Source organism: Zootoca vivipara, chromosome 4, assembly GCF_965207765.1.
Source record: "Zootoca vivipara chromosome 4, rZooViv2.hap1.1, whole genome shotgun sequence".
NCBI classification, from domain to species: Eukaryota; Metazoa; Chordata; class Lepidosauria; order Squamata; family Lacertidae; genus Zootoca; species Zootoca vivipara.
Genome location: NC_142587.1, coordinates 88,106,130 through 88,133,844, shown reverse-complemented (window position 1 = coordinate 88,133,844; position 27,715 = coordinate 88,106,130). Strand labels below are relative to the sequence as shown.

At 43.3% G+C, this 27,715-nt stretch overlaps 2 protein-coding genes across 6 annotated transcripts in view; both read right to left on the bottom strand.

Moving 5' to 3' along the window:
- Positions 1-1,888: 1,888 nt before the first annotated feature.
- GPR83 (G protein-coupled receptor 83) lies at positions 1,889-11,216 on the bottom strand. The gene is made up of 4 exons (XM_035114644.3): positions 10,469-11,216; positions 8,236-8,361; positions 7,618-7,751; positions 1,889-3,582 (listed from the first exon to the last, which is right to left on the bottom strand). Exons 1-4 carry the CDS (start codon positions 10,859-10,861, stop codon positions 2,955-2,957), a joined length of 1,281 nt encoding a protein of 426 aa, XP_034970535.2. The 5' UTR covers positions 10,862-11,216; the 3' UTR covers positions 1,889-2,954.
- Positions 11,217-15,078: 3,862 nt separating this feature from the next.
- MRE11 (MRE11 double strand break repair nuclease) overlaps positions 15,079-27,715 on the bottom strand; it is a 28,265-nt gene continuing 15,628 nt past the window's right edge. For all 5 annotated transcript variants that reach the window (XM_088668397.1, XM_035114645.3, XM_035114647.3 and 2 more), the window contains exons 14-20: positions 27,372-27,434; positions 25,589-25,805; positions 24,170-24,253; positions 21,251-21,309; positions 20,513-20,580; positions 18,792-18,870; positions 15,079-16,845 (exon numbers count right to left, since the gene is read on the bottom strand). In XM_088668397.1, coding sequence (XP_088524523.1) covers positions 16,798-16,845; positions 18,792-18,870; positions 20,513-20,580; positions 21,251-21,309; positions 24,170-24,253; positions 25,589-25,805; positions 27,372-27,434 — 618 coding nt within the window. In that variant the 3' untranslated portion in view covers positions 15,079-16,797. The remainder of the gene's footprint in view (positions 16,846-18,791; positions 18,871-20,512; positions 20,581-21,250; positions 21,310-24,169; positions 24,254-25,588; positions 25,806-27,371; positions 27,435-27,715) is intronic.

The following is a 27,715-nucleotide window of genomic DNA, read 5'->3' as shown; positions in this document are numbered from 1 at the left end:
AGTGTTCTCAAAGCTACCAACATGAGTCTGACCAAACTGCAGGAGGCAGTGGAAGACAGGAGTGCCTGGCGTGCTCTGGTCCATGGGGTCATGAAGAGTCGGACACAACTAAACGACTAAACAACTCTCTCTCTCTCTCTCTCTCTCTCTCTCTCTCTCTCTCTCTCTCTCTCTCTCTCTATATATATATATATATAGCATTTATATCCCACATTTTCCTCCAGGGAACTCAAGGTGGCGTGTATGGTTCTTCCTCTCCTCATTTAATCCTCAGAACAACCCTGTGAGGTAGGTTAGGCTGAGAGGAAGTGACTGGCCCAAGGCCACTCAGTGAGCTTCATGGATGACTGTGGAGGGGAGGAACCCTGGTCTCCCAGGACCTAGTCTGGCACGCTTAAGAATGTAGGTGTAATCTGCCTGATCCTGGCAGTAACATATCCACCATGATTAAAAGCCACCCGTCCACCTCTTCGTAAAGAGAAAGACAGAAAGACAGGGGAGAGGGGAGAGAATAAAACGCTGACTGACACAGACCTGCCAAGTATTCAGACAAAGGACATTTCAGACAAGCCCTGCCTGGAGGAGATAATAATAATAATAATAATAATAATAATAATAATAATAATAATATTTATTATTATTATTATTATTATTATTATTATTATTATTATTATTATTATTATTTATACCCCGCCCATCTGGCTGGGTTTCCCCAGCCACTCTGGGCGGCTTCCAACAGAAATATTAGAATACACTAATTTCTTAAAGATTAAAAGCTTCCCTAAACAGGGCTGCCTTCAGATGTCTTCTAAAAGTCTGGTAGTTGTTTTTCTCTTTGACATCTGGTGGGAGGGTGTTCCACAGGACGGGTGCCACTAGCGAGAAGGCCCTCTGCCTGGTTCCCTGTAACTTGGCTTCTCACAGCGAGGGAACCGCCAGAAGGCCCTCGGCACTGGATCTCAGTGTCCAGGCAGAGTGATGGAGGTGGAGACGCTCCTTCAGGTATACTGGGCCGAGGCCATTTAGGGCTTTAAAGGTCAGCACCAACACTTTGAATTGTGCTCAGAAACATACTGGGAGCCAATGCAGGTCTTTCGAGACTGGTGTTATGTGGTCTTGCGGCTGCTCACAGTCACCAGTCTAGCTGCCGCATTCTGGATTAATTGTAGTTTCCGGGTCACCTTCAAAGGTAGCCCCACGTAGAGCACATTGCAGTAGTGCAAACGAGAGATAACTAGAGCGAGAGATAACTATGAGCGATTGAACCTGGGACCTTTTGCTTTCTACTACAGTGCTACAGAGTGTGGACATGCAAATCTAGAAATGATGACTATCATTTAAATAGAAATATAATACAGTTTACCAGGTCTCCGCACTCCCAATTCTTCACCTTTTCCTTCATTTGGTGCAAGTATTTTATTTTCAGTATAAACAGTACTCGGCTTTTGCACCTACACACACACACACACACACAGGCTCCAAAGGGGAGGGAAAAGAAAAATGGGACATTCTGGGATTAAATCAGAAACCAGGATGGCTTCTGTAATTCTGGGACTGTCCCTGAAAAATTGGGACACTTAGAGGGTATGCAGCCCTGCTGAAATTGAGGCTCTTAATCCCTAGAGCCCTGTCCTGGTCGTTTCGCTCCTCTTGAACATTGCAATTACCTCCATCTATAGCAGCATAGTTCATGTATGACCTGTGCTTATCCAGCTGCATTAATGATTTACTCCAGAATTCTTCAACTTTGGGCCCACAGATAATGTTGGACTACAACTCCCATCATTGCCAGCCAACTTAGCCGACGGCCAGAGATCATGGGGGTTGTAGTCCAGCAACATCTGGAGACCCAGGTGTAGTATGATGGAATCAGAGGACCCAGGCAGTTGGTTAACAGAAACAGTCTTTATTATTTAGTCACAGAAGGAGCTTTCTTGCAGTTCTTTTGCTGTTTCACAAAGCAAGCCTTTACAGAAACCCTAGTGTAACAAACTAGGGCTAACAAATGCATTAGAACCCTGGTGGTTATCTTCAAATGTCACACCATGACACATTTGAAAACAAAGGCTGAACAACACTTAGTCATTGCAGAAAATGATTTAGTCACAGCAAGAAGCCTGTTCTGCAGACTCCATCATTTTGCTCAGAAAGTAGCACTCTGACAACCAATCAATAAGAGCAATTGCAACTAAAATATATGTCAACTGAATTGTGTTTTCTTGTTTCATTTTCTCCATCTATTCTAGTTTCTCGGCCATGAAGGGGCTGTTAAGGTTATTGTGTGGCTTAACTCAACTGCAAAGGCAAGTAAAGGCTTTCTTCAGGGGTGGAACACTCTGAGATAAGTCTCTGGACAAAGCGTCCCCTAAAATCTATTTTGGCCAGGATCCGGGAGGCCACTCTCAAAATTGTTGTAGATGCCTTTCCCAAATAGCAAAGTCTATGCCTGCCTATTGCTGGAGAAAATGTGGGCACTGAGGCTCGCTCCTGCGTGTGTGATGGGAACACAATCTTGGTCCGGGGTGCTTTCTTTAATGTCAAATATCACTCGACAAAACTTGGCTCCCTGACCCCTCCATCACATGTGAAAACCTAGCCTTGATGTTATTAGCAGCTGCCAGATTGGTACCTGCCCATCATTGGCAATGTGGCGGACCCAGAACCATGGAGCTAGGAGGATTTAGAAGGGCTAACTCTCTGCCCCAAAGGAAGGTCCTTTACATCAACCTCTTGCCGACCCACCCATCCATTGCAATATGACTGAATCTCACAGAAGCACGGCACGGGAGCAAACGCATGGCTCTTCAGAGCTCCGAAAGACTCAAGCGAGTGAGCAAAGCCACACACACTAAAGGACAAGGCAGAGCTTTCTGCAGAGTTGCCCAGTCCATCAGACCTGGATAAGGCCTCCTTGCAGTGCTGCCATAGACCACCCAATTAGTCTGCTTTGATGCTCAAGTCACAGCAACTATAGGCTGCACAGAGGTGATGTCAGTCTTTCTCAGCTGAAAATTGGAGGTGGATGGGAGGTCAAGGGAGACCTGTAAACCCTTGCGGTGATCTCTCTGTGGCCAGGCTGCCCTGCATGGCAGACCAGCAGAAGACGGAAGCCTTTGCTCCCTTGGATCTGGGGATTTCCGGCAGACCTTAAGAAAGGTCTTCAGCTCTGCCCTGAAATTCTCATTGAGCCAGCAGTAAATAAAGGGGTTGTAACAGGTGCTGCTTGTGGCCAGCCAGTGGAAAGCAAAATACAGGCCGTTGTTGGTGTGGATGACTTGGCTGGAGAGGAGGAGGACGTAGCAGTTCAAAGGGAACCAGCAGACAGCGAAGATCACCACCACCAACATCAGCATCTTAATGGTCATCATCTTCTTCCTCTGGAGGGCAAAGTACTGCTCGACCATCACGACCCCGATGGCGGTGCGGAACCAGAGCTTCTTGGCGATGGTCACGTAGGTGATGGAGATAATGAGAAGGGGCAGCACGTAGAGCAGAACGAAAGTTGCCAGGTCCAGGTACTTCCAAAACAAATCAGCTGGCTCGGGAAAATTGGGGAGGCACAAGCACCGGGTGATCTCCTCCCTGCAAATTAAGGGCAGATATTCCGTTAACATGCTGTGCCAGGGGACCGCTAGAGATTCTCTATTGTGTCTGGCTTGGCTCCAGCAGTGAGGAAACACTAGGTTGTTCATCAGATGGCATTAAAAAAAGGGGGGGACTCCTGGACAGTTATGTCCAGTCAAAGTGACTATGGGGTTGCGGTGCTCATCTCGCTTTCAGGCTGAGGGAGCCGCCGTTTGTCCACAGACAGCTTTCCGGGTCATGTGGCCAGCATGACTAAACTGCTTCTGGTGCAACAGGACACCGTGACGGAAACCAGAGCACACGGAAACACCATTTACCTTCCCACCGCAGTGGTACCTATTTATCTACTTGCACTGGCCTGCTTTTGAACTGCTGGGTTGGCAGGGGCTGGGACCGAGCAACGGGAGCTCACCCCGTCGCAGGGATTCGAACTGGCAAGCTTCCAACTGGCAAGCCCAAGAGGCTCAGGGGTTTAGACCACAGCGCCACCCACATCCCATTGACAGCACTATAAACTGGCTCCTGGGGTACTTTTGGGTAGCCCTCACTTAAAGGTAAAGGTAAAGAGACCCCTGACCATTAGGTCCAGTCGTGACCAACTCTGGGGTTGCGGCGCTCGCATTATTGGCCGAGGGAGCCGGCGTACAGCTTCCAGGTCATGTGGCCAGCATGACAATGCCGCTTCTGGCGAACCAGAGCAGCACACAGAAACACCGTTTACCTTCCCGCTGTAGTGGTACCTATTTATCTACTTGCACTTTGACGTGCTTTCAAACCATGGGCGTAGGCAGGGGGGGCAGGAAGGGGCAGCTGCCCCCCCCTAGAAGCAAAAAATTATTGTATTTTACAGACCATAACCAGCACTTTTCCCCTCCAAAAACTGAAGTGGAAAGGGCTTTGCTTTAGCGAGAGCAGCTCTCCACTTGCTGGGGGGGGCAAGAACACAGCTGTAACAAAAACACATCAAATAAATAAAGCAAAGTGGCTACCGGTACTTAAGCAGTTAAGACAATGGAGCAGAAAATCCCTTCAGGCAAGGTTTGATAGCTGACCAATTCACCCTATTGTTCTTCAGTGGTAGTTGTTAATGAGCATTCAGGGATCGCATTAAGAGTTCTATTGGCGATTTAATGAGGGTGCATTGACTAAGGTGGCTCTGCAAGGCTAAAGGGAAATGAATAAGAAAAGGGGGGGGCTGTAGCTTTTGATAGACACAGTGATGTTTATAAAAAGCAGAGGTGTTCCAGTCTGCCCCTCCTCCTGCATCTGTATATATCAGGGGTGGCCACCTCCCAAGAGACTCTGATCTACTCACAGAGTTAAAAACTGGGAGTGATCTACCCCCTTTTGGGGGGTTCAGGTCAAAGCTGTTGAGTTTTTTTAAGGAAGGGAAGCCCTGTTTTTTTGAGTTTAGGTCAAACTTGTTGAGCTTCTTTTAGGAGGAAGGGAGGCCCATTTTTGTTTAGGGTTTCAGGTCATAGTTCAGCTTTTTTTAGGGAGGAGGAAAATTTTGGGTGAGCTTTTTTAGGGGTGCCAGTGATCTAGCAGTGATCTACCACAGACATCCAGTGATCTACTGGTAGATCACAGTCTACCTGTTGGACGTGCCTGCTGTAAATCAAGCAGAGAGAAAGCTGCTTGCAAGGCTCCTGTACAGGCGTACCAGTATCTTCCTCTTGCTGCAGAGTTCCAGCATCACAGCGTCACCCAGAGGCACCCACAAATGTGAGTTATCCCTCTCTCTATTTCTTCCTTCCTTCCCTCCCTCTTCCGTCCTTAATAAAATACGGGGGGGGCAGATAAGCCCCACATAGAAAGCCCATCAACATGGGGGGGGGGTGACTCTTTAAAATACAGTATTTACCAGTAATTGGGGGGGCACCTAGGCCTCTAGGAGTTGGCTGCTATGCCTAGGACAATTCAAGAAAGCAGATTGATGCATATGCTATGGTAATATATCAATAGAATCATGGAATTGTAGTCGGAAGGGACCACAAGGGTCATCTAGTCCAACCCCCTGCAATGCAGGATCTTTTTCCCAAGGTGGGGCTTGAACCCACGACATGGTTGAAATATTATGCTGATATGCAGCAACACCTCGGAGCTGTCGTGACTGCGGCCGTGCCTTCCCTCGCCCTCACCCGCCCTGCCACCCCCTCTCGCCTGCCCGACCCTCCCGTCCTCTTACTGCAGAGTTCCAGCATCACAGCATCACCCAGAGGCACCCACAAATATGAGTTATCCCTCTCTCTATTTCTTCCTTCCTTCCCTCTTCCATCCTTAATAAAATACGGGGGGGGCAGAAAAGCCCCACATAGAAAGCCCATTAACATGGGGGTGGGTGACTCTTTAAAATACAGTACAGTCGTACCTCGGGTTGCGAACACCTCGGGTTACGAACAACCCGGGTTACGAACTTCGCAAACCCGGAAGTATTTTCGCCGTGCGCGCGTGCGCAGAAGCGCCGCACGCCTTTGCGCATGCGCAAAGCGCAAAATAGCGGAAATAGCGCTTTGCGCATGCGCAAAGCGGCGGTTCGGGCCCTTTTCGGGTTACGAACTTTTCGGGTTACGAACTGCGACCCGGAACGGATCGCGTCCGTAACCCGAGGTACCACTGTATTTACCAGTAATTGGGGGGGGGGGATGCACCTAGGCCTCTAGGAGTTGGCTGCTATGCCTAGGAGTAGGACATTTCAAGAAAGCAGAATGATGCATATGCTATGGCTATATATCAATAGAATCATAGAATTGTAGTCGGAAGGGACCACAACGGTCATCTAGTCCAACCCCCTGCAATGCAGGAATTTTTTCCTAAGGTGGGGCTTGAACCCACAACATGGTTGAAATATTATGCTGATATGCAGCAACGCCTTGGAGCCATCGTGGCTGCGGCCGTGTCTTGCCTCGCCCTCACCCGCCCTGCCACCCCCTCTCGCCTGCCCGACCCTCCCGTCCTCTCCAGCCAAGCAGGGTAGCCGCCGATGCTGCCAGCCCCAGAAGCACAAGGTGGCCGCTGCCACTGCCGCCGCCACGATATCATCAGGCCAGCTGGCCCTGTAGCCCCGCCCACGTTCCCACTTTGGGGCCCCGCCCCTGAGCGACCATGGCTTGCCCCCCCCCCTAGTTTTGATCCTGGCTACGCCCCTGTTTCAAACTGCTAGGTTGGCAGGCGCTGGGACCAAGCAACGGGAGCTCACCCCGTCGCAGGGATTTGATCTGCCGACCTTCTGATCGGCAAGCTCTAGGCTCTGTGGTTTAACCCACAGTGCCACCTGCGTCCCAGCCCTCACTTAGAATAATATAATTGTGGAGTTTGAAGGAACCCCCGAGGGCCATTTAGTTCTGCGATGTAGGAATCTCAACATAGAATTTTCTGGATCAGGAGTGGGGAACCGCAGGCCCAGCTTCCAGGCCTGTCTATCTGGCCCTTGGGACTCATCCTCAAGCCACCCACCCTCTCGCAAGACTACATCCCTCACTGGCCTTGTTTCATAGACTCCTGGAATGTTTTTGCCTGGCTGGCATGTGTCCTGGAATAGAGAGAGCGTCTCTTGCTTGTCTAGGTTTAAGGATAGAGGGGTGTGGACAGGAACCTGCAGTAGCACAACAGTAAAATAAAAAATACATTTTTCTGCCCCACCCACTTTTGCCTCTGGCTCCACCAGCATGTGGCCCCAGAAGAATTGCCCAGCTGGGAATGTGGCCCTCCGTCTGTAGAATGTCCCCCACCCCAATAGGCTTTGGGAAGAAGACCTGAGGGCTCTGACAGGGTTCTACAGTCCTCCCGCCTCCTTCCCAAATTGGGATTCCAGCTTTGGGAAAGAAGTGAGAGGGCTCTAGGACCTTGCCTCCTTTCCTTGTGTCTCCTTCCCAAAGTTGAGCCATCTTTGGGAAGGAAGCAAAAGGACGGGGTTGGGTTCCAAATGTTGGCCTTACATATGGCACCATCGTACCAAAGCCTGGCCACCGACTCAAGGATGTCATTACCTGACGGAAGCCCAAGATTGCTCTGCCAAAAAGCCCCCCTTACCTGTATTCAAAAGTGAATAATTTCTGGTAGATGGCATGTGGGAGGGAGAAGCATGTGGCCATGAGCCAGATGATGGAGATGCAAGCGAGACCCTTTGCAGTCGAAATCCGAGGCTTCAGAGGATGCAGTATCACCTGTTTGCAAACCATGTTGAAAAAAAGCTTTAGTTTAGAAATGTCAAGATAAAGTTTGCAGGAACATTATATGCCATCTGCTGCTGCTACTTATTGAGCATTCGTTCTTGTTTGTCCGAGAGGAGATTATATGATGTCACATCACATCACAAAATTCATCTCCTACAATTTTCAGTGAATTTCCCCATCACTTCCCCTATGGGGAAAAGGTGGGGGGAGAGCAGAGCTTCTTGCACAAAAGCACAAAAATCTCTTTAATTGCGCAACCCAACTTTGCCTGTATGCAGTTAAATCCCACCTGCAAAATAGCAACGCTCTGGAAGGATTTGTCACCAAGGAAAGGCCTTAATACTCCTCGTGGGAGATATTGCGGGATATTGGGTGGGGCCTGCCAGCTGGCTATCTTCTTAAAAAGGCTTTTAGAAGTAAAATAAAGCATGCACCAAATGTTGTTGATTGCCGTTTGGAATAAAAAATTCCTCACCTGGCGTCTGTCTATGGCAATGGCCGTCAGGGTCAAGGCAGAGACATGGAGGGAACAGTACTGGGCAAATCGACTGATGTGGCACATCTCCTTCCCAAATATCCACGTACTGTTCACAAAGCGAGCCTGACAGGAACAAGACAATTTTCACTTCTTACCATCACAGTAGGGCTTGGGGTTGGGGGGCTGGGGTTGGCTTCCACTTCCAGCACAAATGGATTCTCTCTCTCTCTCTCTCTCTCTCTCTCTCTCTCTCTCTCTCTCTCTCTCTCTCTCTCTCTCTCTCTCTCTCTCTCTTCACACACACACACCAGACAGTTCAGAAGAACTGTCTTTTAATTTGCTTTTCTTTGCAGTATTTCTGAGACCTGACTGAGCAAGCCACTCATTTCAGCTAGGGAGAAAAGATTCCATCAATCATGTTTCTCATTTTCCCAACCTTAAATTCAGTTCATCGCATTTCTGTTGCGATTCTCCACCTCCCAAAAAACTCATGAAATTTCATCAGCGTTTTAATGCAAACCTCTCCTGGCACATTGTTTTATTAATGTGCACATTTCTGCAAGTAATTTCCCAGTGCAGTACATTTGTTTACATTATTTTCACTGATATATTCATTTTTATGTACACTGTCCCCAAATACAGTATATGCAATAATAATAATAATAATAATAATAATAATAATAATAATAATAATAATAAATAAAACATTGCTTGGTTGAAAAACCACATTGCAAAATAAATAGAAGTGTGAATTTCTAGGGATAACTTGTGTTCACATAGTGTTTGGGATAGTGTGAAAAATTTGACTCTAAATGTGAACTGAATTGAAACCCTCCCCCATCCCTATCAGCCCATCATCTGCAAGATGGAGAAAGTAGCACTTTTCCATCTTGCAGGATTTCTGCAAGAATTACAGTAAAATAATGCATGTGATCTGCTTTAAACACTTGAAAATGCCATAGGGCTTGAAAATGAAAATGCCTCAGGACTGCAATACCTCTAGGACCAACTCTCCCCATATGAACTGCCCCAGACCCTGCGTTCATCATCCCTTCTTTGTGTGTGTCCTCCACAAGAGGCCTAGAGGGCAGCAATAGGAGGTCAAGGCCTTTTCCGTGGTGGCTCTGTTTGAGGAATGCTCTCCCCAGGGACCTGGCACCTTTGTTACATTTCTTAAGGTACCAGATTAAAACTTCCCTCTACAGCCAGGTATTTGGCCTTTATCTATGGCCTTTTACAAGTGGGTGGGATGTTTCTTTTATGTTTCTTTGTTTGGTTGTAAGTTGCTTTGGGTTGCCTTGGGCAAGATAAAGCAACTAACAAATTTGATAAATAATGATACTATGCAGATACTTGTTACAAATATGAGATACTTATTACAATAATTTGTCACTTCCTAGAAGCAAAGCTCTACATCCAATAAATCATCACTCTGGTTTCGGTTCGACAGAAACTTTACTGTGGGTTGTTCTATTGCCTTTGGTTTTGTTTGTCTGTCTACAGGCATAACGCAGATAAGGGAATCTAGCTGAATCTGTGCCAGGAAGATGACCACCAGTCACACAATCCAAGCTAGTGTGGCCCCTTAGTGCTATAGAAATTGTGAAGCACACACTGCAGAGAACGATCAAGGCTTCTGGGCCCTGAGAGCTGACTGAGCAACGTGAAGCTGCATCCGGCAGATGCTAACTAATTTAGCTATTAAAATCTGACTGCGGAGAGCAATGCATTTGGCTTGCTTTCTTGCAAATGAGGAAGCAACTCAGCTGCCAACGAATCCCATTTGTTATGCATATATATGCCTGTTGCCTACATAGATAACACAATAAATCCTTGATGCAGTGCTTTTCCTAATGAATCAAAGGACTGTGCATGCATTGATAGTAATTTTCACCCAACTCTGCGCATCCCCTTTCCATTTGCAAGAGCTTGTGCAATAGACTTTTTTACTAATGGATCTTGGAGATGCTTTTAAAAAGTACAATGATACCTTAAACACATTACTAGCTTCGTATAAGTAGCTAGGATAACACAGCTCTCTTCTTACACACACGCAAACACAGAACAACCATCCTGCAGGAGAACACTATCCATTACTAGTTTTAAATGACTGTGTTGCCCCCGCCTCCCCAATAATTTTAGCAGGCACATGGGAGCTAGATCCACATGCAGGTATTATGCTATTTAAACAATCATCTCACAAATACGAACATTATCCCCATGCTCTTACCAAAGTAAAGGGAGTGTTGAGAAAGGTGATCATCAAGTCGGCCACAGCAAGATTCACAATGAACAGGCTGGTGGCAAAATGCATCCGTTTGTTTTTGACCATGACATGACACACCAAGGCGTTGCCGAAGAGGGAGAACACTATGATAACGGAGTACGCCACGACGAGGAGGATTTTCACAAGGAGGTTTTGGGAACCTGACCAGTACCTTTTCCCATCCAGAAAGCTCTGCCAGTCAGCAAGCGTATAGTTTGTCCAAGATAAAAAGTGAGAGATGTTCGGCAGTTCAAATAATGCCCCCAAGCTTCCATTGATTACAAACTTTTCAGATCTCGCAAGAGAGTTAGCCAAGTGAGTGAGGTAAAGCCACATATAGCAAGTAATCGTTTCCATGGGGCTGGGAGGGATCAACGTCCGTCTTCCAAAGCAGCTCCCCTCTATGTGCTCAATCGATAGGACATAGAACCAGGCATGCTCAGCTTTTGTTAGGAGGCAGCCTTTAGGACTGCGAGCAAGGTGCAGAAATCTATTGGCAAAATATCAGTGGACATTCCAGGTAACATCTGTGCCCTGGCAAGTGTCTCCTTGTAATCAAAAGCACTCAAGGGTTTCTCAGCACATTACCTGATAGAAAGCTGACTAACTAAGAACTCAGCCTATTGGTTGACAGTATTGTTACTATTCTGACGCGCCTGTTTCGTCTGCACACACTCCCCTCTGGGTTCAATTTTCTGCTTCCACTCTTTCTGAAAAATAGGAACGGGTGGAGGGGGGGAAATAATCCACAGATTACCGCAATGCTGGCTTCTTATGTCACTGCAGTAACTCCTAGTTTGGTCAGTGTCCGCGGTGTTGTGTTCAGGAAGGTTGTCCAATTTAAAAGTATCTTCTATTCAAGTAAATTGTAGGCTAGTTTCAGCCTTGCGCAGAACCCCACAAGCTTTCACCGTATCTATCTAGCTGAAAAGGTAAAACATGAACACATGCAAACACTTTGGCAGCATCCTTCAGGAGCCAAGTGGCATGGTTTATACCTAGGGTACTGATGAGGCATTTGTGAAAAACACTCCCAACAATGAGGATTGCTCCATTGTTGCTTTCTCTCTCCCCCCCTCCCAAGAGGTAGCAGTTGTCCTAAGATTAACACAATTAAAGTAAATTCCCACCATTTTGACTGATGCTTGTTCTGTTTAAGGCGCATCCCTCCATTGCTTTCGATTTACTTACAAATATATGGACCTTGGGCTGTGGACAAGAGTCTTCATAAGCTATCGGCAAAAATATATTGGGGAAGGGCTCCAGTTGGGTGGTAGACCATCTGCCTTCCATGAAGAAGGTCTCTGGGTCAATCCAGGTAGAGCTAGAGAAGACTTCTGGTCTGAAACCCTGGAGAGCTGTTGCCAGTCAGGGTGGACGATACTGAGCTAAATAAATCAATGATCTGACTGTCCGTATAGGGGAGCTCTAATATATAGGGGACCCAGGTGGCGCTGTGGGCTAAACCACTGAGCCTAGGGCTTGCTGATCAGAAGGTCGGTGGTTCGAATCCCTGTGACGGGGTGAGCTCCTGTTGCTTGGTCCTAGCTCCTGCCAAGCTAGCAGTCCGAAAGCACATAAAAATGCAAGTAGATAAATAGGGGGAAGGTAAACGGCGTTTCCGTGTGCTGCTCTGGTTTGCCAGAAGCGGCTTTGTCATGCTGGCCACATGACCTGGAAGCTGTAAGCCGGCTCCCTCGGCCAATAATGCGAGATGAGCGCGCAACCCCAGAGTCGGTCACGACTGGACCTAATGGTCAGGGGTCCCTTTACCTTTAATATATACCTATGTGTGGTGCTGAGAAATTGCCAGAATGCCATCATTTCTGGATGTCCAACGAGTTGGTCATGTTTCTAGAGCAGCAACCTCACATGGCCCATAGAAACCACTTTTGAAACTGGGTGTGTGGTGGCTTCTAGTGATCTCTAACACACACACATGCAAGCTCTCGCATACCCCTAATATAGTCCCTTGGATATAATATACCTTAACACACATTTAGGTGACCCTATCATATGCAAATGCGAGCTGCTTCGTTATTAAAATATTTGCAACCGGGATGCCGCATTACAATGTGGCCATGTTTAAATAGAAAAATGTGAGAGAATAGATTTTTCTCTATGAAATACGCTGTTAAAAATTCATTCTCTCACATTTTCCCCTCTGAAATACATTTCACTATGAAATACATTGTTGAAAATATATTTCGGAGAGAAGAATGCATTTCATTTTTGTTTATAACCAATGTTGGGTTTTAATAACTTAGCAGCTTTATTTAGGAAAAAGCACACACACAACTGACATACATTGACCACGGGCTTTTTATCGCTGGCGGCAAAACACCTTTTTAAAATCAAAACTAGCATGTCAAAAGCAGGAAGATGTTGATTCTTATAGAGCCATTTGCTGCTAGGCAACAGAGGACAGTAAATATTTATTTGTTTTTGCTGGGGGATGGACAGCGCTTCACTATCCATCTTTCTTCGTTACATGAAAGGATTGAAGTTCTTTTACAAATAGTGAAAAATGAAGTTTTTCCTACTGCAAGGATAATGGAAAAGCACCAACGAGGCTACAATCTGCAAGTCGTGATTTCAGCTTGTGGGTAAGGCTTCTATGTCCAAATTAAAATAAACTAAAAATGTTTATGGGGCTCTATATTTCCTGCCAAATCTATGAGTTCACCTTTATGAATTGATGGCAGTTTTCTTTCATATTTCATTTTTTAAATTCATTTTCTTGTACTGGCATGCAAACTTTAGAACCATAAAGCTCCAGATATTACATCTTGCCACCTAGGTTCTTACAACCATCAGAAGTCCCAAGTTTTAATGTAAACTATCCAGATTCTTCCCTGTAAATATATTTAAGAGAGTCAAATAAGCCTTTCCCCTGAAACCCCCCTTCCAATTAATGGTTTCATTAAAACCTTCTTCCCAAATTTTGTTACCATACTTATATTTTACTTCTGTTTTTGCATCATTCATAATTTCATTAAATAAAATTGTAGGTGTAGTAGAGGGGTTCCCCCAACTTTTGTGGGGGTTATGTTCCAGCGGCCCCCATGCATAAGTGAAATTGCATAATGTGGAGAGCACCCCACTTTAATAGGGAGAGCATGCAGGTAAATTTAAGCTACAGAAAGGTAGCTGTGTTGGTCTGCCGTAGTCAAAACAAAATAAATAAAAATTCCTTCCAGTAGCACCTTAGAGACCAACTAAGTTAGTCATTGGTATGAGCTTTCATGTGCATGCACACTTTTTCAGATACGATGCTACTGATGCAACTGGAAGGATTTTTTAAAAATTTTGTTTCAAGTAAATTTAATTGTGTTATTTTTTTCTCTATTTTCTGCCTAATTTTTGTTGAACCTGTTTTCCTATATAGCCTTGTGAATTCTTCCAGTTTCTTTTCCAGAATTTGATTTTGTTCTGCTTATTAATGCTCATTTCTTTTATGCACATTCCCTTTATTAACTATCTTCACTGCTTCCTGTAACGTTTCCTCTGTGGAAATGGAAAACTGTATTGTGCTGTATTGTGTTTTTAATATTCGGTTGGGAGCCAGAGTGGCTGGGGAAACCCAGCCAGATGGGCGGGGTATAAATAATAAATTATTATTGTTATTATTAAACAGGAAATGCAGATCAAAATCAATTTTCAGTTTATTTTCAAAATTGAGGGTTTTTAAGCTTTTCATCACGGAGGGTCATTTCTGTTGATTCAATTCAAGTATGCAAGTCCCACAGCATTCCAGAAGTTATTGCTTAAAAATTATAAGTTGCTAGAACATTTCTGCCTTTGTTACATTCCTGAGTGCTATTGCTGTTAGTAGCGTCACTTCCCTTTGACCTCCCTTTGCTGTTCTTGGTTGTCACAGGTAACTGTAGGAATGACCAGCGGGCGTGAGGCACACCTCCGCCCACAGGCAAGCTGCGGCTGTCTGAACGCCATGCCCCCGATCTAACCTTTTGCTTTCTTAGTAGCCTGCCCTGCTCTGTCTGTGACCTTTGTCTCCTTTTGGTTAAACATTGTTCAAGGGGAAAGTGATGCTGTGGAAACAGGTGTCAAAATAACTTTGTACCACCCCATGACCTCAAGATTGGAGGATGTGTAAAGGGCACAGTCCAAAATGTATCTGACTGGTTTTGCATATTGTGCTAATAAAAGGAGCCTCTGCCAAGCTAGCAATGAGCTTGCTCACCTGCTTTAACAACTCCTGCCTTGCGCCCTTCACTTCAGTAACAACCTGGAATCAGTCTTGGAGGAAGTGGGCTTCAGAATCCCCCTCTTCTCATGAGGTTCAAAATACATCGGTAGGTTGTATTCTTTTAATGTACTTGATCCTGATAAATATGGCCTCCTGGGGATGTGTTGTAAATATTGTTTCTTGGTCTTCTGCTCGGTTGGGGAGTGCTCGGTTCATGGTTCACAAGGCTTCCAATCTCCACCCCCAACGGTGGGTTTGTATCTGCCACTTTTTTCTTCTGACACTTCAGTATTAACTGTACATATTCCATTTATTTTATGTCAGGCAGGGTAATCACAATGATAAAAAAATGGGTAATAGGCAATTAAAGTTAAACCCACCTTGCTTTTTTATTTATTTACAAAATGGTTGTATACAGAATAATAGTTCCTGAAACACATCTCTATTCTAGCTGGTAGGATTGACCAATAAGGAGACAAAACAGATTGTGAATGAAGCATGGGGAGGTTCTGGGGCTTCAGATCATGAAGGCACTCCACAGAGAAGCATAGCTGCCAAGTACCCCGTTTTTCCCAGGAAACCCCCCTTTTTTCTTACCGTTTCCCACTGGTCTCCCGAATGGATTTATATCCCATAAATCCCCCGGAAAGCAGCTCCTGCCGGCGGCCATGTTTTTGGTGCCACTCTGCCCATGTATGGGCACCGGAAATCGGGTGCCGCCGGCATCGGAAGTCGCTTCTACGCATGTCCAGAAGTGCGTAGAAGTGACTTCCGGTGCCGTGCCGTTGCTGGTCCCGGATTTTTTAATCCAGAACTTGGCAGCTATGCAGAGAAGTCAAAGAAAATAAGTACTGCAATGCAGCCTATGCAGACACTATTCACTGTAACCTTTCTCCTTATTGCAGTATAATCAAGATCCTCTATTCTGCTTCTATGTTTGATAAGACCAAACCAAAATTCAGAAGTATTCTAAGCAGGCATTATGAACCCATCCAAAATCTTGATAATATGAGAAGGAGTAATATAGAATTTTAAGAAAACCCCAGTATTTAATGGTTCCATATCACATATATAACATTATTTGTTCTCCTATGTGTTTTTCTAAGACAGTTAAATTGTCTATATAAAAATATCATCATCGTTGCCAATGGGCTTTCCATGTAAAAATATACCGCTCCACTCAAACATTTAGCAAATCCAAGACAGCTCTTTATGTTGGAAATTATCTTCAGGTACAGATGTTTCCGAAGTCAATGAAACAATGGCCATAATTTGAGCAGATACAAAACAGAGGAAAAACTGAAAAATAAGAAACGCCAGATGGGACTATGGCCTTTTATCCATGTACCATCTCAATTTACTACTTTCTATCCATATCAATTAAATCCCTGCCAATTTTTCTTACAATTACAGGCATCCAACCAGCACCAGCTCAAAGTAGCCACCAGGTGGAATTCCTAAGAAAGTGTTGCAAAGCATTCAGAATAAGGCATTACCCTAAAGCTATTTAAGCTTTCTGAGATTCTTCATGCTGAACTGTACTTTTAAGCTTATAAACAGTTTCAGAATGAAAGTCACATTTTATATCCAAGATGGATATATACCAAGATGGATTTAATACTTAACACTGTCAGCATTCCCTCTGTGACTGAAGTACTGTGTAAGGTTTAACAAACATAGAAAGCAAGAACGCTATCTGTTCACTCACAGAACAGGTCTCATTTATTCCTTGTAATATAAAAACGTAATGGATTTTTTAAAAAAAAACACTGGCTCTTCCTCAGCAATGGCCTGGGCAATGGGCCCACTGCCTCATCATCTTTTTTGAGTAGTTATTCTATCTTAAACAAAGGCGGGGAGGAATATGGTTCAGTTCTTAGAAATGCCATTTGCATTAAGTGATACTACATATAGAGAACAGGTAACAATCTTCCATCAAGGAAGCAAAACATTTCAAGGCAACATGTAATTAACAGTGAAATTATTGGAGAAAAGCTGCATAGATCATAAGATTCCTTTACAGAATTTCCAGAGGGTTTATTTCTTCCCCCTGCATTATCTTTCCGTACAGCGGGCTCTGAAATTATCGTTTGCTTCTTCTTGAAATGCTCTTGAATAACTCAGAATCATCCTGTAAAATAATAAGAGAATTTCATTTTAAGACATCAACGGGGCCACATTTCCAAGGAGAGCAATCTCATTTTGTACATTTAATTTTTTTATTGAACCTTTTTCACAAGAATACAAAAACGTAGTACAGAATCACTGAAGTGACACAAAGCATGAGAAAAACGGGACAGACAATTATGGATAGAGTACAGAAAATTTGCTATCATTTTGAAATTGGCCAAAACTTATGAGTCAAACTAAAAATAAAAGGAAAGATGGAATGTAAGTATTAGTACACAGCGCTTGGTAGAGGGATCTGCGAGGTCTGACCAACAAGGAGATCAAGGGAAAACATCCATGTTGTTTCTGCAAATATACTTAAATCAAAATCAACAAAAGGATCCAGTCAATTCTTTCCCATTGTTATCAGCCTCCAAAATAATTCTATGTGCATGAGTGCACATGTCAGGCTCAGTGGTCCTGCCCTCAGTTGCAAAGCAGATCCTTCTGTTATTAGAGCTGCCTGCAAAATCCATGCTTACTGCCATGCTCCATACTGTGGGAGTCCAGCCTAAGAGTGCATGAGTCACCACAATTGGGCAAGAGGACAGTGGCCTTCCCAGACCTCAGTGACTGTCACACTACTGCGTCCCACATTAGTTAACTGCACTAAATAACTAGATTCCTGAAGGAGTGTACTGCATCGCTAGCACTGTTTAGAATCCCTATTTCACCAAGAAAAACAAGAACTAAAAAAGTACAGAAAAGGGCTTTCTTCCCAAGATGTTTACACAGTTGTGACTGAAACCCAGCAAATTTTGACACCCAAGGGAGTGTCAAAATATGGGCATGAAGCAGGGCATGAGGGCATGAAGCAGGGCATGAAGCAGGGCATGAAATATGGGCATGAAGCAGGTGAGGCAATGGTTGTCTGAAACCATTCACTGACGAAGAATGACTTTAGGGAGGAGAAATATGTCTCCCTGTTCAACCAGTGGCTAAATGTTTATTCGAAGAACTTGTTTCCTAGTTGTTAGGGTAGAGGGTACAACAGTTATTTGAGCCATGACAGGCATTAAGTAGGAGGAATTTGCTCGCCTGTCAAAAGTGAAGCATATGAATTTAAGCTTGTCATTTGTAAAATATATTTTATTAATTTTCCAATTAAAACCAATTATATCACATTCATTATTTCAAATTATACACATATATATATCAATCAAACCGAATGTTATGCCAAATCGGTTGCGAGGAATCCCCAATTTCTTGAAGCATGGGAACCCAAATAAGCTTGTCATTTGTAACAGGGTTTTCTCGCCATCACCTAATGATTGACTGCTTTGATCAGCAGAATTTGATGACTTAGTGTGTATCTGAAGAAGTGTGCATGCACACGAAAGCTCATACCAAAATATAAACTTAGTTGGTCTTTAAGGTGCTACTGAAGGAATTTTTTTATTTTGCTGTGGCACCACTGACACTTTGGAACTCCCTGCCTATTGAGATCAGGCAGGTACCTATTATAATCCTTTCGGCACCTGCTAAAGACATTCTTATTTAGACAAGCCTACCCAGATATTCAGAAAGTCTGTAGGCATTTTAATTTGTCTTAGTCCATTTTTTGCAGTTTTAACTTTCTGTATATTTCAAATTGCGGTTGCAAATATTGTTTCTGATTATTTTACCGTTTTATCTTTTTTGTAAACTGCTTTGAGGGTTTTTCCTACAAGCGGTATGTAAATTTTATGAAATAAATAAACAAACAGTACCCTTTTTCAGAGAGACAAGCTAATGGATCACAATGGAACAGGGAGCCAATACACAAGTTTTGAAGATAAATTTAGGAACAAGCAAGTTTATTACTAAACACATATAAAGAAACTTTAAAAACACACATACACGACATCGTCCAGTAATATTTTGTACACATATTAAAGGAAGTACACGGAAGAGAAAATATTTTTGTACCTCATCGGATTCAAAGTCTACTCCTTTTGATGCCTGGCTCTGTGAGCTCCTTTTGCTAGATGCTGATGCTCCGAACGATCTAAACATTATAAATAGGAGATACTGGTCACCATCAATGAAAAGCACAGCACTAAAAATCACAAAGCATAACACTGAAAGTTACACATCATCAATATCACATTTGAAATAAGGAAGAGATTACCCACAGAAAAGTCTGTATTGGGGGCCTAATCCAGCCTGCTGGTTGATTTAATGTCCTGGGGTAAAATCCTTTTAAAAAGCTCAGCAACCTCAATCCTTAAAAAAGCTCAACAACTTTGGTCGGCCCTCATGCATGTTCACTTCATCAAATCTGGCCCTCTTTGAAAAAAGATTGGGCACTCCTGGCCAAAAATGAAGGAATCACAGCTATTGAATCCGTGACAGATGGCCATCCAGCCTCTGCTAGCTTCCGAGGTGGCCCGTTCCACTCTCGAACAGCTCTTACCATCAGAAAGTTCCTCCTAATGTTTAGTCAGAATCTCCTTTCTTGTAACTTGAATCCTTCTGGAGCAGCTGAAAACTAGCTTGCTCCATCTTCCATATAACAGCTCTTCAGATATTTGAAGATGGTTACCATATGAAAGTATTTTTGTAGCAAGGTGGCTTTTAAAAATTAGTGATATTATGGCTGAAAAGTAAACCAGTTTTCCATTTTGTGCTGAGCCACTAAATTTGTGTAACAAATTCATTATGCCCAAGCAGTGTGCAATATGACAGAGATTGGGGGAAGGAGGGGAAATAACTTTCCAATCAAAGGGGGAAAGTTGAAAATTCTACTGGGAATGCTTCGAAGTAGTTCTTTGCAAACACCCAGGCAACCTTTTGGTAAAATAAAAACAGACAAGCTAAGAGGGCTGTTCAAAACCCTAATCATAGTTTAGCATCATTAGCATGCACCTTAGAGCATGCCCCCGTTTTTACACACAGCAGTTAGAAGCATTTGATCCTGGTTTAGTGGCAAACCACACTGTACCATTTCATCTGAACTCAGCAAACTTTGATAAACACAAATTGTAAGCTATAGTCAGGCATTTGCCCAAACACGAGGTGTTTAAAAGTAGAAGCAGGACACAGACAGACAGACAGACACACACACACACTGCCCCAAATGTCTCTGTATGTGTCTGCTTCTATGTTTTATTATTCTTTATGTGATTGTGTACATTTCAGTTTTGTCTGCTCCCTAGTATCCTTTGGAATGAAGGGTGAGCTGAAAGTAGCCTAAATAAATACCGTATTTTTCCGTGTGTAAAACTGTTTTTTTTTTAATTTAAAATTAATGCTAAAAAGTGAGGGTTGTCTTATACACGGGGGCAATCTCCCCCCATTTTCTCTATTTGGAGTCCCATACATGCGGGCATGTTATACACGGAAAAATATGGTAAATACTCACAGGTTAAAAATTCATTTGTCTATAAAGAAGCTCATGCAAAATGTGGGCAGGTGGAACACCACCCAATTTACAATTCATTACATGAACACATTTTTCAGGCGAAGAAAGCAGAGCAAGCTTCAAGGTGCCCAGAATCTTTTGCAATTAGACGACACAAAAAGATTGTTTGAAAAAACAGGGGGCTCAGCAACCTTCTCCTGTACTTGTTGCCTTTCTGCTTTTCCTTTCTTTGTACGTATTTTTCAAGCAGCCTAGAAGATCACGGAAAATGAATGCGCTAACTAACCTTTGATTTGCAGTGGAGGAAGGAGTAAAAGGCACTTCTTCCAAATCAGAGTCATCATCTTCAATTACCTAGAAGAGAAAGACAAAGAACAATAGTATCTAATGGTAATTCTAACACAGATAAAACCTGAACAACTACGAGATCGCCTTACGCCTCATGTGCTCACTCAACCGCTTCGCTCAGAGGAATTGGCGCGACTACAAATGCCACATAATACCTGTTCCGCATTTGTAAGTACCGACTCGTTTAGTGTGGCAGCACCCACACTTTGGAATTCCCTGCAATATTAAGGTCAAGCAGGGACCTTCACTGTACTTTTTTTCAGCACCTGCTAAAAACATTCTTGTTCGGAAAAGCCTAAACAGGAGCTTAGAAAGTTTAGGTAATTTTAATCAGTTTTGTATGTTCTAAAGTATGGTTGCGATTTATGATTTCATCAGTTTTATTATCTTTTTGCATACCATTTTAAGGGTCTTTTTATATATACAATCAAGCAGAGTATAAATTTTATAAAATAAACGAACACAAGCTTACAGATAAAATCCTCTCCTTTTTCTAGACAAAATATCAAGTAAAATCCACTTAATCGTTTATTTTGCATTATGAGCTGCTTTTTAGTGGAAAGGAGGTTTGTGCGTGTTTCAAATGCATGCAAGCAAGAACACACATATATACAAAGAAGCTACTAGCAGGCAAAAGGAAATCTGCTGCTTTAATAGCCATGAAATAACTACCCACCTCCGAATAACTCTTGACCTGCATATTCCGGGAAGGTTGCTGTCTTGATGACTTAAAAGCTAGAATAAATTATAAGTGAGAAGTTTTATTATAGGATGTTATAAAATAATCAAAGGAGCTTAGTGGAAATTTGTAACATCACAACAATAAATCATACAGAGTGGTTTTTAAGTACGCAAAATGCAACAAAAAGCATGCAAGCTTTGAAAACACACTTACTGCAAGTAACATGGGTTTTTGACGGTTATTCCCATCATTATTACAGGTGAAACTTGGAAAATTAGAATATCATCGAAAAGTGCATTTATTTCAGTAATGCAACTAATTTTTTTATTTTTTATTTACAAATGCTTTCTTTTGGAAATTCCACAGTAATAAAACAGATAGTTACAATAATACAAAGATAAACGAAACTAAACATCACTATTACATTTCATTAATTACATTCCATTTATAATTGACTAACGACAAATAATTACAATTACAACAAATAAAGGCTTGACATATCTTGCTTTGCATGTCATGCATCTATCTCATATACTGGTTTCACCTTTTAAGCTGCATTACTGAAATAAATGCACTTTTCGGCGATATTCTAATTTCCCGAGTTTCACCTGTATTTTCACCATCATCAATTTATTAATTGCCTCCTAAACAACTGTCTCAATGAAATTTATAAGATAATTAAAAACGGTTAAAAACACCAAAACAAGTTACTTGTGAATTAACTTGATAAGAATGAGACATACTACTGGTACGAGTAAGTTTTTAAAAACCTGAGCAGCTGCTCTATCCTCTTGTGCCAAGAGGAATACAGAAGGCAGAATCACTATGCTAGTATTCAGCCTTGAGAAGATACAAAAAGCAATGGGTTCTTCACTTCCCTTGCTAGAAAAGCAAACCGACATGAAACAGGAGAGTTAAACGTAAAATATAAAATGTGAAAATCACACTGGCTTACAACCCAATACAACTTCCATGGGAAGCCTACATTTCACAGGTTAACAACTTGATCACAATGCGCAATCCTGTGCAAAGTCAGCTCCCTACTGCGCTTTATTTTCTTAGCTGCCTGAAAACATCATTCACCATTACTACCTGTAGAGCATGAACAACTGGAATTGCTATGAAGGCATATCTAGAAGTAACTGCTGTGCATCAGATTGCTTTTTACAGAGAAATGGCAAGTTAACCAAGCAAGCAGGTACGTATATAGGCTGACACACACGTTATGTATAGTAGCAACTAGATATTATCAAACCTGTCCATCCTGGACAGAATGCTTCCCTATCATAAAGATAGGTAGTAGGCCTGTCTTTGCTTGCAGGTACAGTGGTACCTCGTTTTACGGACGGGATCCGTTCTGGAGGCCCATCCGTAATGTGAAATGCCTGCAATCCGAAGTGCTGCATCTGCGCAGGCGTGCGGCGCGATTTGGTGCTTCTGCACATGCGTGAAGCGTGATTTAGCGTTTCTGCGCATGCGCGAGCAGTGAAACCCGGAAGTAACCCGTTCTGGTACTTCCGGGTTGCCGCGGGACGTAACGTGAAAAGACACAACATGAAGCGGACGCAACACGAGGTATGACTGTAGTTTCCTTATCTAAAACAATTACCCATCACGGGGAGACCACCCGATGGACAATTTAGGATCACACCCTGCAACAAAATCCAGCCACCAACTTTATCCCTGTATCTAACTTGGGCAACTTTTACAGGACCTAATAAAATTAGCAGCGACATCAAGACCACATTAACCTGTTTATCTTCCAATGTTACATGCACTATCATCTGCCAACAATGCCCTTCAGAGCCGTAACAACAACCAAGTCAGTCTCTATGCAAAAGATAATAAATGGGCACAGGTCTGATATCAGAGAGAAATGTGCAGAATCCAACTGGAGAACATATCAACTTCTAAGGATACTCAACTGCTAACGTGAAAGTGTAAAGGAACTTCAAAAGGACAGTTTCAGTGTGAAATTGCTGAATGAAAACATGTGAAAAAGTTCTGTCACTTGTGGTCTAATGCGAGATAGTGGGCTTCTATTCCACTATATGTGTTAATTCACTTGCCAATACCAGGATATTTGAATTCTCATCACCAATACTGCTTTTGTGACTGGTGACTGTGCTTAATTTTACATACATTTAAGTTTTAATATAATTATTACAGACAGTATGAATTTGTATTAAATTTCCGACTAACATCGCTGTTAACCTTTTTTTTCTCCATCCCATGCCAACTGAGAATAGCATTTCATGCATCTGATTTAAGTAAACTCTAAAGGATACATTTGTGAGTCTTTAATGTGCCACAAGACTCTTGTCATTTTGCTGCCACAGGCTAGGGGAGCAATCCTATGGAAAGATTTGTCAGGGTGAACAGCTTAGGATGCAGTGGATCATCAGCCCAGCTGGTGTTAAGTTCCCAGTGCTAGCCCAGTCAAAGATGCATCAAATAACTTGCTCATGAGCTGAGGCTAGTGCCAGTCCCCAAATAGGGGTGCGGCAGGGGCAGAATCAGAAAGGTTAGTGAATTAGGCTGGATCCTAAGCCCATTTGTCTCGGTAACATGGCACAGAACACTATATTAAAGGTCTGTTTTCCATCTGCCAGGCTTAGGCAAAACAACAGCAGCAGTCCTACCGCTGGACCAGATCTGGATCTGGAGTAACTTTAAAGGGACCCCTGACCCCTGAGTAACTTTACACTGGCTTAAATTACATTGGCGAGCTTTATACCAGCTTCTTCTGCATAGAATTGCTCCCTAAGACAACTAAACCTAAACACATGGGCGACACTATGACACATCAAAAACATCAAGTGGATTATTTTCTTAAGGTATCATTAAAGAGAGAAATAATTTCAGACATGCATGTCAATATGATATAGGGGTTCACTTGCATTCTGAACATACCATCCATGATGGACATATTCTTTGTAGGAACGGGTGCAGGTTTATATGTTCTACTGCTAATCATCTGGTCCTGGCCAGTGCCTCCTGCAGTAATAGAAAAGTAAATATTCAGATGTTTACATTTCTCCCATTGTTAACTGAGCCACTATGGTGCAGCAGAGAGAGTGATCCAACCCTTTCCTCTGTGTTTCGCTATGCATGCCTGTTACGACATACCCAGCTCTAAGAATGGTAGCCTGTACCTGAGAAAGGAAGCTCTATTTTGGCCTGGAGAAGTAAGAAGAGTAACTAGAGTAACTAGTAACTGTAGTAACTAGAGTAGAAAGCATGGGCATGCAAATGTAAGATAGTCTCTGCCATTTCCGTGAATGCATGTGAGAACTCCTCTAAGGAAAAAGTATGATGAAGGATACAAGCAAGAAATACACAAGGCTAAGTGTGCATCGTGCTTCTGTGCAGTTGTATCACATGACTCACAATACTGCCCCACAAAGCCCCGAAGAAGCAGTCTCACCAGCAGAAACTGCTGCCTTGTATCATGGAAACCACAATGGTTGTTTCCTAAAGAACCGGCAAATATTACAGTAGTGGCCAGGGAGAGGTTTCTTGCAATCATAAGAGCCACAAGTGTTTGGCGTTTTGGGCAGGTGTCTGTATCACCCCAGCATGAAAAGGGTTGACAGAGAAGAGCTAGGGCAGAGAAAATGATCTCAGATTAAAGCTATAAGCAAATGCTTCCTTAAAACTGGAAACTGACCGTGAATCACCTATGCAAATCATCATAGAATGGATGTGCGCTTAAGAAATACCTCTAATTCAGTTAGGATGCAATTCCCGCTTTGATCTGTTTAATCGTAAGTATCTGTTGATGGATTCGAACCATACTCTCTGCTACCTTCAGCTGCCAAGCCAGTGCATTCCACGAACGATGACTCAGGAACAGAACTTGCTGAACAATAACTTGATTTTTGTAACTTTTATTATATACATGCAGAATAAACGCAGCTTTATACAAGTTACTATTTACACAAACTAGATTCAAACTCTTTCTCCAAACTCCAACACCATACTGCTGTGTCATGCTGCTTATAAGGGAGAGCTTAGCCAATCACCAACTTGTTGCTATGCTTCCCTGTCTCCAAGCAGATTTTCTCAAGCATTGTTTAACTTGGCTTGTTTCCAACTTACTAATTGTCTACTCAAAAGCTGCTAGCATTCACATACCTCAACAGTATCTTCCTCACACAAGGAAAGGATTCCACCAGGGCACATGGGTAACATATAGCCCCTTTTTTTCATCCTAGCAAACTGTGCACATTTGCAAACTGAGCTTTATGTATATATGAATATTATTACTATCATCACCATCATAATCTCACAATCTTGTTAGCAATTGCAAAGGACAATAAGGCTACTGGCCTCCTCTTCCTCGTCGAGATGCTCCTCTTGCTGTTACATTCTGCCCTTTACCGCCTCTTGCCCGACCTCTCCCTCTTCCTCTTCCCCGGCTGGGTGGCATATCATCATCATCATCCGAATCATCATTAGCCCTTTGACCAGAGGTAGCCACATCCATGAGGTCATCATCACTACTGACGGAACCCTGAGATCTATGAGCTTTCGCCCTGTTTAAAGCCTGAGAGAAAAGTATTAACCAATGTTAAAGCATATTAACGGCCTTGCCGTTAATCGAAGTTTCATCTGCTTTCCCCAGGGGGTTGGTTCAGGCATTGTCAGGATCGTGGCATGGTTGCTCACGAGTAACGATGCAGGACTCCAACCTGATTATTTACAGGTTTATTGTGCATACTATATACAGTGAAGAGCTAACAGGTTAATGACTGCCTTAGTCACTCGCAGAATTCGGGAGTGCCCCTTTCCGGTTTCTACCCCAGCATAAGAACTTGGATACCCCCAGTCTCCGCCTCCCCTCTTTGCGCTTCAATCCCCTGCGCAATTGGGGCGGCGGAAGTGGCATCTCCCTCTCTGCACCCTCTGGGCGAAGGTGGTGCAAGGGCTCCGACGTCGCATCCTCGAGCCCTCTCCTCCCCGTGCTGACCAACTGCCTCTCCTCCCCACTGGAGGCGTTGCTGCTATCCCGGCTGGACGAGGTGCTGCTGGAGAGGAGGGCCCAGGGATCGCTGTAGCCTGATCCACCCCCCATCTCCTCCCGCGGACCCTGTGGGCTCCCCCTGACAGGCATAATACTAAATCAATGCTGATCAACCTTTTTGAGCCTAAGAACTTTTGACTGTGTACCATGGGCACCACCCTCTCTGGTTCTTTCTCTCTTGGAAGCAAGAAAGAAAAAGTGACTACCACTATCCCACACATGCACACACAGATACACCTGCCAGGTTCAGAAAAATCAAAACAGATATTCTTAAATTCCCATGATTTTACACAGGGTTCCCACCACCACCATAAAATCTTGAGCTTACCTTGGTAGGCCACACAGGGGGGGGGAAATCACAGATCCATTCCTTGCCATGATGAAACATTGATTCAAGACATGCTTTTTACAAAGGATGACCAAAAAAAACACCACACAACACCCTGTCAACAAATTGCTGAACAGAACACATCTGGTGATCTATGATTTGATGGCAAATTTTAGGCAATCCCTTGTAAAAATGATTAGAACCCATAGACTGTGCCTCTTATGAGCTGTGCTTTGGCATCCAGCAGTGCTGGAAAACTCTGGATTTTTGGGATTGCCAATGTAGACAGATACAATTTGTGGTTTGATGGTAGCTGAGAGGGGAGAACTCGAAAGTATCTATTTTGCTGGAGCCAACTTGTATTAGCCGCTAAGCCGGAGTTTTGTGCTTCACAAGAATGAGTCTAGACACCTACTAGGGCTCAGTGTTGGTTGAGGAGGAGGAGTCTGGAAGCTTCTGCTTCCAGTTTTAATTAAACACAGCTTGCAACACCACATGAACAGGGCAAGGTTTGGGGAACATGTTTATTACCAAAGAAATATGAAATGGGAAAATGTTGAAATGAATGTCAACACATTGCGATACACATTTTGGACACAATGGAAGCTACTGCTTGAATACTGAAGTTCTCTCTCTCTCTCTCTCTCTCTCTCTCTCTCTCTCTCTCTCTCTCTCTCTCTCGAAATGTTATTCAAGCCAATCAACTATATTTGCTGGCCCAAAGTCACCTTAGATCCCTTCAATTTTTTCAGCTTAATTACCTCTCGAACCTCCTCGTCCTCCTCCATGGTGTTTTTTCTTCTCGACTCTCTAAAGCGTTGCACCTGTATTGAAGTGGTAAAAGGTAACTATGGTAGCTATGTATTTTTACACTTTTAGGGTAAAAAAAGATAGGCAAAAAAGAGTAGGACTATTTTTCTACCTACCTCCCCTGATGTTTTTATTAGATAAGAAGTTTGTGTGCGGCAGCAGTCTTCTTTCCATTATTAAAACAACAAATACTAAGGGGCCATGTGTCATCAGCTGAGATGCTGACCGACTTCATGACTTACATTGGTAAATGCATCCAACAGCTATTAAGTCATTCATGATTAAGGTTGATGGG